The sequence below is a fragment of the Lutra lutra genome, chromosome 15 (genome assembly GCF_902655055.1).
Source record: "Lutra lutra chromosome 15, mLutLut1.2, whole genome shotgun sequence".
In the NCBI taxonomy this organism is placed as follows: Eukaryota; Metazoa; Chordata; class Mammalia; order Carnivora; family Mustelidae; genus Lutra; species Lutra lutra.
Window position 1 is genome coordinate 30900906 of NC_062292.1, and position 15487 is coordinate 30916392.

Below are 15487 nucleotides of genomic sequence, written 5' to 3' on the forward strand. Positions count from 1 at the left end.
AGGGTCATTTGTTTATAAAACTAAAATCCAGTTCACCTTGTTTTAATTGAATAATGGTGGCTTTCTGGTCACGAAATCACGTGATTGTGCCCTGAAATGTACCTCAAGTAACCAGACAACAAAGAATTTATACATGTGCTGTGGCTGATTCGGCTTCATTGAGAACTGCTAATGCAGTAATTTGGAAATTGGATAGTTTTGGTAGAATCAGAATGATAAGGGGAATGGTTTTATTAAATATAAGTGGTTCTTAATGTTGTCAGCCAAATACAATCCCCCCTCCTTGATTTACTTTTGAGACATATGAAAGAGAGGGTAGTTCGTGTTTAGTTTTATCCAGACGCAGGAAAGGATTGCTTTTTTATGTTCTCATATTTTGACATTTTAAGTTTGCTACAAGCAGTAGTTTCTTTCTTTCTTGCGTTTTTTTTTTAAAGATTTTATTTATTTGACAGACAGACAAGTAGGCAGAGAGGCAGGCAGAGGGAGAGGGAGAAGCAGGCTCTCTGCTGAGCAGGGAGACTGATGTGGGGCGTGATCCCAGGATCCTGAGATCGTGACCTGAGCTGAAGGCAGAGGCTTAACCCTCTAAGCCCCCTAGGCACCCCAGCTGGTGTTTTCTTACAGTTATAATGGCAGCATTTTTCTTCGCAGTACATGAAATAATGGCACGTGTTCCCATCAGTGAGGGTTTTCATTCTGTGGTAAGTTTACTGTGCTAACATGGAAGCCTTGCGTGGTCTTTTGTTGTTTTTAAAAAATCACTTGTGTTGAAGGGTGCCGTGTAGTAACTGTGAAATTGAAGGTGGCTTTCAACCTTGTGCCCCGTGTCTGTTACCTGCTGGTTTGATTTAATCCTCATCGGGGCTTTGTTTCCACTTCCGACCAGTGTACGGCAAGCCTGTGATCGCGGCCGCCCAGAACCAGCAGCTGCATCTGGAGAACGTGTACTCCAGCAGCCAGAGCCAGCCTGGCAGTCCCGAGCCGGATGTGGAGCCTGTGGCCTCGGGCCAGGAGAGCCATGAGAATGAACGAATTCCTCGGCCGCTCAGCCCCACCAAACTGCTACCCTTCTTGTCCAACCCCTACCGAAACCAGAGCGACGCCGACCTGGAAGCCCTGCGCAAGAAGCTTTCCAACGCGCCGAGGCCACTCAAGAAACGGAGCTCGATCACAGAGCCGGAAGGTCCGAATGGGCCGAACATCCAGAAGCTTCTGTACCAGAGGACCACCATCGCTGCCATGGAGACCATCTCTGTTCCCTCGTATCCGTCCAAGCCGACGCCCGTGGTGGCCGATTCTGACAGCCCAGTTGAAGCCCAGAATCCATATTTACACGTGGAGCCCGAGAAGGAGACAGTCTCTCTCATTCCTGAACCAGTGTCCCCAGAGGACGTGGGAAGCGCCAGTTCCGAGAACAGTGACACGGCAGCTCTTTCCCCGGGCCTTAATTATGTGCCTGAAGGAGTCCCAGACAGCAGCCCCAGTTTCCAGAACAGTGCGGAAGAACCAAGTGCAGAGGCCCCCCATCCACTGGAAGTGTACCTGGAGGAGTATCCCCCATACCCACCCCCACCATACCCGTCTGGGGAGCCAGAAGGGCCGGGAGAAGACTCGGGCAGCATGCGTCCACCCGAAATCACGGGGCAGGTGTCTCTGCCTCCTGTAAGTAGCGTGCTGTCTCACAGTCCTTTCAGGAGACCCCCTTGTCACAGATTTCCAGGTGGTTGACTCTCAAAGACCCGGGGAAACACAAAACTGCTCAGGGCCATTTGCAGAGGATGGTCTGCCTGTGAATTGCCCATGGTTGCCAACTGTTGCCTCTTATTTTACACCCCCTTTAGCGCTCAGGAGAGCTCAGAAGTATGAGGAAGATTTGGTGTATTCAGGGTAAAGAACATCTCTGTTTTTTAGGAAGAACCCTTCTCTTTGGGAAGAGGTGGAATTGGGTTCTTTACGATACAAACCCCACGCCTCTGTGGCAGTCCCTCTTGGGAGGCTGGTGAAGCTGGGAGGGAGGAGACCAGGCTCGGAAACTCTCTCCCTTGACCAGCTCTGTGAAATCAGGCAGATGGTGCCCCTTTCCTCCACAGTGACATCACTCTTTTACACTGTTCTTCCTCTCAGTGATGTGTATCTTTAAGGAACTGTTTCGGGGATCCTCAGACTTCCAACGTTGGTAAACTTGGGAGTGTGTGGGACAGATAGGGGTGGGATGAGCCTGTTCCTCTCCTCCTGGGTAGGGGACCCCTGGCGTGCCCCTGAGCCCCAGCTTCCCTTCCTCCCAGGCTGTGCGTGTGTTGACTTGGGCACATGGTGCACAAGCCTTCCAATTGTCATGCCTTTGTTTGCAAGTCTGTTGCGTCCCTTTGAAGTCTGTGAGAGAGGATCAAAAATCCCAGGGTGTCCTTAAATAAAGTTGACTTTTCAGGTATAGCTGGCATTGCTCTGTTTCCGTAGGATGTGAAACCGTGAGTCTTAAAGATCGAAGCAAAATTGCATATTGTAGGGATTTTTTTAAAGTGCTTTATGTTTTGTTTTTTTTTTTTTTTAAGATTTTATTTATTTGTCAGAGAGAGAGAGAGAGAGCGCGAGCACAGGCAGACAGAAAGGCAGGCAGAGGGAGAAGCAGGCTCCCCGCCGAGCAAGGAGCCCGATGTGGGACTCGATCCCAGGACGCTGGGAACATGACCTGAGCCGAAGGCAGCTGCTCAACCAACTGAGCCACCCAGGCGTCCCAAAGTGCTTTATGTTTTTGATCCCTCATTGCATCTTTGAGATGTAACGGTATTCAGAGATAATTATTGTCTTGATTTGCTATAACTGCTGGTTACTGTGGATGTTTGCTTCCAAGTTTTATACAGCACATTGTGGATTCTAGGGGACAAGGTTTAAGTAGAGATTAGGCCTTGAAACAGCACTGTGCCCTGTCTGTCCCGGAGCATGGCTCTCTGCAGCTGGCGTTAAACTTGTGGGAAGGAGAGACGACTTCACACCTCTTTTTGCTGTGTCCCCACCCCTCTTTAGTCGTTAAGTCAAAATGATTCATGTACCCAGGGGCAGAGGAGACCGGAGGGTCACAGTGTCACCATCCGTTCCTGTCGTCCTGGGGGAGTGATTTCCTTCTTGTCTGGCTTTGCGAGAGACCGAACTGCGTGTCAGGCTTATTTGGAGAGTGCATGGGGTCCTGCCCATCCCACTTGTGGCTGCATCTCATGGTCATGTGACATCTACACTTCCTGTTTCCCAGAAACCGTGGCAGTTGAGTTGTAGCACGTTTGTGAAGTGGAGTGATGACCGCTTGGTGTTTTCTAAACCTCGGTGGTTTTCTGCATCCGAAATAGAGTAAGGACCAGGCCGCATAGCACAGCGAGCCTCAGGAAACGTTGCCACTTTGCTGGGGGTGTGTAGGAAACTTATTGAATGGCTTGTTAAATCAGTCTTAACACTTTTGCTCTATTGTTTTGCTCTATTGTATTCATAGTCAAAGGGCTTGACTGACTGGCTCATGTATCTTGGAGTATAGTCAAATTCTGAATGTAAAATAGGGATAGCATTTTAAGACTGGAAAGATTTCTTGTCAGTATACGTAAGACAGGCTGATAATACTTATTATTTCCTTGGTTATATGCTTTCCCCTGAGGAAGCATTTCGTTATAAGATGGTTGAAGGGAAGGGATTTGAAGCCAGATGACTTGGATTTAAATCCCAGCTCTGGTGTTCCTGGCTGTGTGCCTTAACATCCTTTATCTGTACGATGGGGTCACAGGGTTTTGGTGGGGAGTCCACCAGCAGCCATTCATTAACATTAGCCATGATAAGTCTGATTGTGCTGTCGCCTGGTTTAATCGTGTGGGGTTTGCCAGCCTAACTCAGAGAGGGAACTTGGAGGCCAGTCTTGGCTGATTTTGTGCCCCACAGCAAGCCCGCCTGCTCTCATCGCCTGTTAGACCTTGCTGGCTTTGTTACACAGGTGTTACTCAGTAAGCTATATGTTGTGATTTATATACATTTCTAGATAATGTGTCATGTCCATAAAATGCGCTGATATGGATTTTTTTTTTTAAAGGTTTTATTTATTTATTTGACAGAGAGAAATCACAAATAGGCAGAGAAGCAGGCAGAGAGAGAGAGGAGGAAGCAGGCTCCCTGCTGAGCAGAAAGCCCGATGTGGGGCTCGAACCCAGGACCTGGGATCATGACCTGAGCCGAAGGCAGCGGCTTAACCCACTGAGCCACCCAGGCGCCCCTGATATGGATTTTTAAATGTACTTTTACTTCCTCAGCTGAGACATTCCCCTTCCCTAGGTCTGCTCTCAGAGACCGGGGTCCTTACTTCGTACCTCTCTCCCACAGGGCAAAAGGACAAACTTGCGTAAAACTGGTTCGGAAAGGATCGCGCATGGAATGAGGGTGAAGTTCAACCCCCTCGCTTTACTTCTAGATTCATCTTTGGAGGGAGAATTTGACCTTGTACAGAGAATTATTTATGAGGTATGATTGGATTTGTAGATTTCTTAAATACGTTCTATTTTGTTTCTGACTTCTGCTTAAGAAGCTCTAGAGGCGGGAGGGGCTGAGGTAGGGAGGGACAAGGTGGAAGGGATGCGGAGCACGCTTGAATTTTGTATTTTTTTTTGTATTTCGTATTTTGTATTTTATTTGTATTCTGTGAGTTGAAGTGCGGTGTCCCCAGCACTCTCCAGAGTACTTTTCTGTCTGGGGAGATGGTTCCTCTCTGTTTATAGCTGCTCCAGGGTGGACACGGACTTGTGCTGTTAAGTTGCACATGTGGTCCCTATTTTTAGAAGCCTACTATTTAAAATATTTTTAGTTGACCTTTTTTCCTTAACATGGGAAATGCACCTTCTCCTCAGACTCTAATTTGTGGTGGGGAGCCGGAGGGTGAATAAGCAAAAATGACTGAGGATATGGTTCCCGGCACCTGTTCAGTTTTTAGACCTTTTTACAGTGAGTGCCTCCTTAAAGACCGGCTCTTCTGGCGGTCTTATTTCTAGACCTGAGGTTGGTGTAGTCGTCTCGGCTCCTGGAGGTTTTAATTATAACTTTAAAAAAAAGCAACCCGCAGAAGCCTATTTCTGTTCCCTTGATCCTGAAGAGCCAGGTGATAGTGACCTGAACGGTGACAGGAAGTCTGGGTGATAGCTCCCCTTCGTCTTGATGTCGCAGGTTGATGACCCGAGCCTGCCCAATGATGAGGGCATCACAGCTCTGCACAATGCTGTGTGTGCGGGCCACACGGAAATTGTGAAGTTCTTGGTGCAGTTTGGTGTGAATGTCAATGCTGCAGACAGTGATGGATGGTAAGTCCCCAGCGACTGCCACCCTGGCCGTGGGGTGACCCCAGCGCTGCTGGACGCTAGGAGCATCCACAGGTGTCCTTGTGTGACAGTCCTCTTGCTCCTGTTCCTGAAGCACGTGCAGTTTTTATGAAGTATTGTAGTTGAGTGATGAGAAGATGTCCCTGAGTGGCACAGATGTGGCCGACTTGTGTGAGTCTGAGAGATATTGGTCCCAGCCCAGTCCCCCGAGCCCAGTGATGCCCTTCTTCTGTCCACGGATGTCCACTGTGCATCTGCAAGAGGGAAGCAGAGTTTGTAGCATTTCCCAAGTGTATATGACTATGGAATCTTGTTTCACGGAGCGCTCTGTGGGATGGTCATGTGCATGGAACCCAGAGGGCATTGTTAGAGATGATGAGTATCCTTCGTAGGATCATGGGTTATTTATTTTTTTTTTTTAAAGATTTTATTTATTTATTTGACAGAGAGAGATCACAAGTAGATGGAGAGGCAGGCAGAGGGGGGGGGGGAAGCAGGATCTCCGCCGAGCAGAGAACCCGATGCGGGACTCGATCCCAGGACCCTGAGATCCTGACCTGAGCCGAAGGCAGCGGCTTAACCCACTGAGCCACCCAGGCGCCCAGGATCATGGGTTATTATTGCACACCAAAATAAGGGGTCCTGATAGGTGCTTTCACCTCTGATGACTGTAATAGGACAGAGAGCAGATTCTGTAATTCTTCTTTTTAAAGAAAGTATGAATTAGAATAAGCTTTTGCTTCGGAAGAATACAAAAAACTGTTTTTTATATACAGTTATTTAAAGGTAAATACCAGTTGTTTTTTAATCTTTTCCCTTCAAATTTACATATATATTTTGTAGCCTAATTTTTTGGTTTATGTTTATAACCTAAGCAAAACAAATTCCTTTTTTTTTTTTTTTTAAAGTAAGCTCTACACCCAGCGTGGGGCTTGAACTCATGACCCCAAGATCAAGAGATGCACGTTTCCCTGACAGAGCCAGTCGACACCCCCAAAACAAATTCTTAGTGTGTCATATGTTTTTGTTTCCCTGTTACTAGCAGTTTAGGTCATATATAATTTTTCACTACTAAAAAAGCATGCAGTTAAAAATTCTGCAGTAATAGTCACCAGACTTTGACCTACTGTGTTCTGGGATGCAGGGTGGGGGATCCATGGTTTTGGAGACTGTGCACCTGAGAGGAACAGAATGAAGAGGGGCAGGAAGAGAAGGGTGGATGCGTGCAGTCTGGACCCGGGTCGCACGCTGCTGTCTGCCTTTGAGCTAGGCGGCGGCACAGGCTTCTCCCCCCTTCCCTTGTCAGGGGTCGCCTGGAGCCCGCCGTGAATGTGTGAGAGGCTGGAGGGGCTCTCCGTAAGGGCGGCCGTAAGTTCCCGCCAGCCAGCGGCCTGTCAGACGGAATGTGTGTATTTCACAGTCGCTTTTCTCATCTACATTGAATAGACAAACCTCTACTCAATTAAAGCTCAATTTGGACTTCACAAGCTCTTAGGTGAAGGCAGTTCTCCGTGAGCAGCCCGATTCCCTCGTCAGTGGGAGTGGGAAGCGAGTATGGACAGGTGCCTTGTCGGGGAGAAGGCCTCTGGTGTGAAGCCGGCTGTGCCTCGAGCTGCCCAGGACGCAGGGGCGGGTGCTCTGGAGCATCTCGCCCTGGTTTAGACCGTCACTCGCATGTCTTGGCCTTGCACGCCTTGCTTGTGGTTCCTCTCGCCCTCTGCGCTGCCCCGCATAGCAGCGCCCAGTGTGGCCGTCCTCGACCGTTCCTCCCTGTCCTCCTCTCGTGGGCTCAGATATCTGTGTTTAACTGGTTTTTAGAAAACCGTGTAGGAGGTTTCCAGAAGGGCCCAGATGGTAGACTCTGAGCGCTCGCACAGACGCCGGGCCTGCTGGCGTCATGTACGGGGGGAGACCCTGCAGCCTGCTGTGTGTCGCCCCACAGGACCCCGCTGCACTGCGCGGCCTCCTGCAACAATGTGCAGGTGTGTAAGTTCCTGGTGGAGTCCGGAGCCGCCGTGTTCGCCACGACCTACAGTGACCTGCAGACGGCCGCAGACAAGTGCGAGGAGATGGAGGAGGGCTACACCCAGTGCTCGCAGTTCCTTTACGGTTTGTAATGCGCGCGTTCCCGCATGTTCATGACTGTGCTGATCTGTCCTGTGTTTCTGGGGTACCGTTTGCCAAGTATGTTTATTATCAAGGAAAGCATTTTTATGTCGTGCCTAGTCCTGGGTGCTGGAACAGGGCGGCCTTGATGCCCGTGATGAATGTGGCTTTTGTGCGTGTGTCTCTTGAGCTGCCCACACGTCACACGGCCCCGACCCCATGCGGGCCAGACACTGGGCCCCCCGCGAGTGGAGCCCCCTTCCACGACGGCCCCGAGGGATGGCAGGGGCCATGTGCGAGCCCGTGGAGCTGGGATTTCCCCCGAGATCAGACTGACCGTGAGGTGAAAGAAGGACGGCGCCTGTTTCAGAGCCGAGTTCTGGCTCTTCTGTCGTCGTGGCTTTGCGTTTCTGATTCCGAGGGAGAACATCAGCTCTGACCCTCGAGAACAAGACAGGCCTCTCTCAGGTGGCGTTTCTGTTCACGACTCTTACGAGCTGAGGTTCATTCTTCTCAGCTGGGCTGGAGCAGAAGTGAGGAGAGGCGGTAAGCAGTGCTGGGGTCTGTGCCGTACACGCTTTGGGAAGCTGATCCGCCTGTCCCTGGAAGGGCCACAGGGCTGGTGAGCCTGTCCCTCTGTGAGGCTGCGTCTCCGGCTCACGGGCTGCTCTCAGGCTCAGGAGGGGAGGTGGGGTGGCCTCGCAGCTCTTCCTGTCAATTGTGGGCACAGAGGGTGACCTTGCATTCCTGTTCCCATCTTTGGATCAAGAATGATTTTGATAGACTGAGATTTTACTATTAAGATATTAATATATACTTTGTTATATGAAATGCAGTGGCCATCTTGAGCTTTACTTAGAGAATCTGATCTTAAGTTTTTGAATTTTTTAATTTTTAAAAAGATTTTATTTATTTATTTGATAGAGACAGAGAGGGAACATGAGCAGGGGGAGTGGGAGAGGGAAAAGCAGGTTTCCTGCTGAGTAGGGAGCTTGATGGGGGGCTCCATCCCAGGACCCTGGGATCATGATCTGAGCCAAAGGCAGACGCTTAACGACTGAGCTACCCAGGTGCTCTGGAATCTGATCTTTAAAGACACGTAGGGACTTGTGATCAGAGGCTTTACTTTATGGAACATACCATGAACACCATGAAAGCGTGTTTTTTAAGATTTTATTTATTTATTTGACAGACAGAGATCACAAGTAGGCAGAGAGGAAGGCAGAGAGAGGGGAGGAAGCAGGCTCCCTGCTGAGCAGAGAACCCGATGCGGGGCTTGATCCCAGGACCCTGGGATCATGACCTGAGCCGAAGGCAGAGGCTTTAACCCACTGAGCCACCCAGGTGCCCCTGAAAGCGTGTTTTTGCTTTAGATGTTGAAATGACCATGGCCTGGCTTCTCCCTGGTTGGGCCTGGGCGCCCTGCCCTCTCGTAGCCCCTCATACCTATGGCAGCTGCGACCTTGACCTTGACTGTTTTGTTCCTCATGTTTATCATTCCTTGCTTTTTAAAAATCCCTCTGTCACCCGTGAATGAATCCTGTAATTTGGGCTGGCGGGTTGTGCCTGGGTTTGCCCTTTCTGTGAACTAAGTCACACCATGATTCTCTGGCTTGCCTTTCCGTTCACGGTTGTTCTGGAGTCTCCTCTGTGTGGTGGCCCTGGTTCCTGCTGTCTGTCCTTAAATGGCTGCGTCTCCACATCTGTCCTTCCTCTCTACCTTGGAGCATTGGGGTGCGCATTCATTCGTAGTCACAAACGGTCCACGCGGAGTGCACCTGCCAGTCCCAGGGACGCACGCCTAGTACCTTTCCCGCCGTGTCCCCTTCTTAGTTCAGTGAATAGCAGAGTAAGGAGAAATTTTCTCCCGTTCTTAGTGATTTCTTGGATGTGAGACTGAAGTTGTTATTTTTTTATTAGACTATGATTTTCTAATTCTGACCAAATATTTTTTAATTAGTATTTTACAGTCATTCAGATTTTCCTAGGATAATCTCACTGACACTTTGGAGCAAACCACAGTGCCCTGGATTTCTTTCCCGTCCTGTCCCACTCCCACTCCAACCTGGTGGAGGCCAGGTTCGCTCAGGGTTTCACCCTTGTGAATCTCACGGTCCCGTCTCATTGAAACAGGAAAGTTGGGAGCATAACCGTCCCCATCAGTAGGAACCTGACCCTTAGTCGGTGGAGCCTCTGCTGAAGTGCAGCTCCTTGTCCCGTGTCAGTTTGCCCAGAGCCATGCGAGGTACCCAGTGCTCTGTCGTCTTAACTGATAGATGATTAAGTTCCATGTCCACGGAAGCTGAAAAATCTGATTGTTTGAGGGCAAGCAGACACTTCCCTGCCTTCTTTAAACCTGTAAAGGTGAAACCAGTAACGAGCTCTGCAGTGCTCGGGCTTCCTGACCTGACTGACTCGCCTTGCTTGCTGTGCCCCGTGCTCACACCATACCTGTGCCCGGCCTGTGCCATCCCGTGTCTGCCCTGTGCCTGCCCTGCTCCCGCCGGGTGCTGTCCTGTTATTACAATGAAAGTGGACATTTGTGAGTTTCCCTGTCCTCATGACTTTATACTTGACTCTGTGTAGACTTTTTGTGTCTGAAATATTTGTGCATTCTTTGTGTCTTACAGTTTTCTTCCTCGCCCTTTCCCCACTTGGAAATGGGCAGGCACTGCTCAGTAGACACTGTCATTGTGAGCTGTGGTCACGGCTGCTCTAGGTTCCAGGTTAAGCATGAGGTAGTTTCTCCAGGGCTCCTCGTCCCCATGCTCAGCTGCGCTGGAGTTCGGCAGGCAGAGCGCGCGCTCCTCTAACAGCCTAGACGCCAGCAGTTCATTATGTTCCTGGGCCTGCAGGGCTTTCTGTACTCCGAGTAAGACTAGTTTCTGAGCTGCCTTAGAGAAGACCGTGGAGGCTAATGTGTCTGGTGGGCGTCCCCCCCCCCGCCCCCAGAGCTTTTGTTCATGGGGGGCTTCATGCGGTATTTCCGGCGTTCAGCGTTTGCCCGGCTCTCCTCATGTGGCTTCATGGAGCCGAGGGTTTGAAGAGCAGGCGGTCCGAGTTATGCGTCCTGTGCGGTTTCTTCCTGTCATTTCAGGAGTTCAGGAGAAAATGGGCATCATGAACAAAGGAGTCCTTTATGCGCTGTGGGATTATGAGCCTCAGAACAGTGACGAGCTGCCCCTGCGAGACGGGGACTGCATGACCGTCATCCGACGGGAGGACGAGGAGGAGACGGAGTGGTGGTGGGCACGTCTGCACGACAAGGAAGGCTATGTTCCGCGCAACCTGCTGGGGGTGAGCGAGCCATGCGGACGGGTTGCTGTGCAGGCTGGGTGTGCGGGGGTCGGGTGTGCAGGGGGCCCGGGTGTGCGTGGGCCCTAGTGGTGTGTGGGGCCCAGGTATGCGGGGGCTGCACTGTGTCAGGGGCTCTGTGCGGCTGAATGCCCTTTGCTCGCACCACATGGAATTTTAGAGTTTGGACAGTGTGAGGTTTACACTTGGCGGGCATCCCACGTCCATGCCTGCTAGCCCTTGAGGGCGGGGGTCCTGCTGCTTCCCAGCAGCGTGCGGGACATGGGTAACGTTGGCTACAAATGCCGCGTCTGCCCTCCCCAGCATCCACAGAGCTGGCAGACAGAGCTTTCTCTCCTGTTCAGTGTTAAAACTGGAAACAAACTGTACAATCGTGTGAGCGCATGCAAGCTTTCCGCCCTGCTGTGTCAGGATAGAGGCGTGGCTACCCTCACCAGGGGGCTCTGGGGAGCGTTTGCAGGGAGGCGGCAAGGAGGGTGGGCCGAGACCAGGGAGTGGGAGTAACGTCCTGTGTGCGCAGGGGCTGGGGGTGGCAGAGTGGGAGGGGTGATGGAGAGGCTGAGAGGAGAGTCCAAACCAGAAGAGCCTGGCAGGGGTGGGTGGGGGAGAGTCAGCAGCATGGCTCCCCCCTCCACCCCTGCTCCACCCTGCCTTTACCCCTGCTTCACCCCTACACGCTCACTGTTGGGCAGTAGGGGTGTGGCACACGGGCACAGAGAACGCTGCCTCTAGAGACTGCTGGGGTGTCTGAAGGACAGCGGGGGGATGTTTTCGTCCTCATGTGGACCTGCTCTGGTGTTGAGGCTGTGAACCTGGGCTCTGTGTGCAAACGCGCTGCGGTGGTGGTGTGACCTGCGTGGCGTGACTGTGGTGTCGGGACCTGGCACCTACTGATCCTCCTTGCCCGTTTCTGTGTGTCCTCTGCCCTCTCTGGTCCATGGTTCCCTGTTAAGTCAGCCTTTGGGGCTTAGACGGTGTCCACTGGTGGGACCATAATGAAAATTATGAAGCACAGACGAGAGCTAAGGAACCCTGAGCCATGAGCCCCTGAAGCTTCCCTGCCCCAGAGAAGCAGCTTGGCCTGCAGCCATATCCCCCTGAACACCAGCAGCACTTGTCACGGTTTCTTCCCTGGGAAAACCTCTGCGAACTGCCTGCGGGTCTGAGTCCTTCATTTTACTCCTCTAACAGAGCCGTCTGCGCCTCAGGAACTGGGAAGCCTCACTTGTCCCACAGGGGGTGCCCTCAGGAAGCTCTGACCTCTGCAGACCAGACCCAAGATTCTCATGTTAATGTGACATTGAAATATTCTTAGCCTTTTGGAAATCTCTTTGGGGTAGAAGTGGCCTCTAAGTAACTTTTTTTGGTTTCGTTGGAGACTGAAAAAATGGAAATCGCATAAACAGGTTTTTAATCAGAGGCTCAGATGGGAGTCTGGAAGATTGTATTGACTAACGATCTTTTCTCAGGAAAATGGTCTTTTGTATAGTGTTGATCTGCCAGTTTTTCAGTTTTGGCTAGAAGTCCGACTCTCCTTTCTTAAAGGGAACCTTGTTCCTTTTGTCTGGGTGGGAGGAGGGGGAGGGGGGCTCTGTGTAGTTTGCCAGTTGAATTGCTAGTTTGACTTGTTCTTGGCTTGCAGACTGCAGATCTTTGAACTTCACAGGCTCCTCTCTTGCTCTTACTGTGGAAAACACAAAGCCACAGAAATCCACCAACAAAAAACTCCACTTACCCTTCCTTAAATCGGTAGTCTTTCAGTCTCAGGTCCCATGAGAGTGTTTGTCAGGCTGTTGTGAGTGAAGCTGACGGACCCTGATCTCTCCTGTCCCCCTTGCATGTGGGGCGTCACAGACCAGCTCCAGCCATCACAGGCCGAGCCTGGGGGCCAGGGCTTAGCGCCATCGCCCCCCATTACACTCCTGCATGTCTGTCTCTACAACATGTAAAGCATGTCTCTGTTCTCTTGCAGCTGTACCCAAGAATTAAACCAAGACAAAGGAGCTTGGCCTGAAACTTCACAGATTTTAGTTTCTGAAGAATTAATCTTTGTTATCACTAAGAAAAAGTAATGTGATTGTTTTTGGCAAAAATTTCACAAGACTGACTTTAATGACAACGTAACTTGAAAGCAATGTAGAATGTCCTCTGGAAGAAAATGAAGGATTGGAGAATTTGCTGTCTGTAGGGGACGTTCAGCACGATGGACTGCAGCTTAAAAGTAAGCTGGCCACACTGTTGGGGAACGGTGTTCATGGAGCACTTGGGAAGATGAACAGTGACTGTCCTGGTTTTCTTGAGAAATAGGGCCTTGTTTGGGCTCCTGGGAGGTCGGCTTCCTTTCCCACCTGGTTGGTGTTTGTCTGTACCTCCCCTGCCCCCACCAGAATGGACCAGTGCCATCAAGGCTCCTCTGCCTCTCCCACCGATAGACCCCCAGGGGACTCCGTTTCCTTGCGTGGATGTTGCTGGTGGAGAACTAACCGTTGGTCGGGTGTCCACAATCCCTGTTTGATAGGAGTTCTTCAGGACTACACATATGTTTGCGATCCTGGATCCAAGCTGTGCCACAGCTAATTAGATTTAGAACCTTGTTTTTAGGATGAATTTGAATCTATATTTATTGTCTTTTGTATCTTGGAAATTGGAAACGTGGCTGTATAGACTTACCCATGATATTTGTCAAGATCATAGCTGACTTTAAAAACAATTATAATAAAATTAAACTTTTTGACTCTAAAGCTATTTACTAGCCTTACTTTTTTGTGTCATTAAAAGCCTTGTTTAAAGTTCACAAGCTGTTGGGCGGCTCACCCAGTGGGAAAATACTATTTCTTTACCAGCCATGTGATTACATGGAAGAAGTGTTGTTTTGCTTACAGAGAACTTGGTTTTGCAGTTGGTCAGTTCTGCATTGGGTTTCGATAGAGAACCCTGGGCACAGAGGGTCTCACCGTCCCTCAGCCTCTTTGAGATGGTCTTGTCCTCATCTACACTGTCTACACTCATTCATGGGTTTAAAATGTACATAGGGTCTCTACATTGGTTTTTAGTATGTTACCGAGTTTGTGCATGGCTTTGGAACCCATGCTGCTTAGTGGAACTCTTAATAGAAACCACAAATGAGAAAACAAGTGCTCACTTTTTGTTGTACGTTTTTCTGAGCACCTAAATTCTAGCAAGAAAGGTGAGTGAAAGACAGAACATCCCACGCTCATCAGGGTAATGCAGAAACAGTATAGACACCTTGAGCTAGCAGTCAGAAGATCTGTGTGGTAGACAGAATTCTGAGGACGCCCCCCATCTTCCTCCTCTGGGGTGACAGTGTTTGGAGGTGGGGCCTCTGGGAGCCAAGGAGGCACGCACAATACCACCAGGTACCATGAAGGGTGTTTGTGCTTGAAAGGAGGAAGAGGCCGCAGCCCTCCCCTCTGCCATGTGCGGACACTGCAAGAAGGTGGCCATCTGCATTCTGGGAAGGGTCCTCGCCAGATGGCAAGTCGGTTGCATCCTGATCTTGGACCCACAGCCTCCAGAACTGAGAGGTAGAGGTCTGTTGTGTGAGCCTCTAGGCTGTGGGGTTTTGTTCTGGAGCAGAGCAGACTAGGGGTCCTGGTTACCAGCCAGATGCTGATCTAGGTGCTTCTGTGAGGGACTTTTCCAATCAGCAGACGTGGGGACAGGGACGTCACCCTGGGCTGCTGGGTGGGTGCAGGAGAGGTGTGAGGGACTCAGCTCACCACTGGCGGCCACGAGGAAGGGGTCATGTGCCAGGGAATGCTGCCCACAGCTGGGAAGCCCCTCCTAGGGTCTCTGCGGGAACCGGCCAGTCCCATGGGGCGGGCTGGGACTCCTGCTATAGGACCGTGAGGTGATGGGTGTTCTGTGTTTTGCTTTAAGATTTTATTTTTAAGTAATCTCTTTTCCCAGTGTGGGGCTCGAACTTGCCACCCCGAGATCAACAGTCACACGCTCCTTCCACTGAGCCCTCCAGGTGCTGGAGGATGGGTGTTTAAGCTGCTAAGCGAGAGGCAGCAAGTACAACAGGGCCTCTGGGCCTGGTCTGGCACTTCCTAACTGTCCGTGCGGCCTTGCCTGGGGCGCACAGTTCAGCATCACTTCTGCACACCTTGGCACGTGGAGGGACCCACGCAGGCACTGTACACAGAGGTGCTGGGAAATTGTAAAGAATCGCTCCGGTGTATGGAAGGGAAGACGTGAAAATTAGGAGAGCGTGATCATCTGTTTCCTTCGTCCTAAACTAAGAAACTTCACTTTTATTTTCCTTTTGTTTTTCCCTTATCGTCGGCTTGAGTATCCTTGTATCAGAGGTCCTCGTGGAAATATCCCCAAGTACAGGGAAGGGTCCCGGACCTGGGGTCACGGTGCTTGGGGTAGCTGAGGGCACTAGCGGGACTGCCGGTTACTGTGTCCAGTCAGGGTTTCTAGTCCGCCTGTGTGATCAGCATGTGTGGCCAATGTTTCTGGTCACCATGTCTGTTTGGGGTTTCTGGTCAGTGTTAATGGTCATTGCGTCTGGTCAGCGTGTCCGGTCAGGGTTTCCTGTCAGTGCGTCTGGTTACCGTGTCTGGTCAGCATATCTGGTCACTGTGTCCGGTCAGTACATCGGTCACTGCATCCGGTCAGGGTTTCCTGTCAGTGCGTTTGGTCACCATGTCCAGTCAGCATATCTGGTCACCACATCCGGTCAACACATCTGGTCA

The 15487-nt window shown here is 50.8% G+C and overlaps 1 protein-coding gene across 5 annotated transcripts in view; it reads left to right on the top strand.

Annotated features, from left to right (window-relative positions):
- TP53BP2 (tumor protein p53 binding protein 2) overlaps nt 1-13508 on the top strand; it is a 56410-nt gene extending 42902 nt beyond the window's left edge. For all 5 annotated transcript variants that reach the window (XM_047705431.1, XM_047705434.1, XM_047705432.1 and 2 more), the window contains 6 exons: nt 890-1665; nt 4357-4494; nt 5191-5324; nt 7285-7451; nt 10546-10745; nt 12736-13508. In XM_047705431.1, the coding sequence (XP_047561387.1) occupies nt 890-1665; nt 4357-4494; nt 5191-5324; nt 7285-7451; nt 10546-10745; nt 12736-12777 (1457 nt within the window). In that variant the 3' untranslated portion in view covers nt 12778-13508. The remainder of the gene's footprint in view (nt 1-889; nt 1666-4356; nt 4495-5190; nt 5325-7284; nt 7452-10545; nt 10746-12735) is intronic.
- The last annotated feature ends 1979 nt before the right edge of the window (nt 13509-15487 follow it).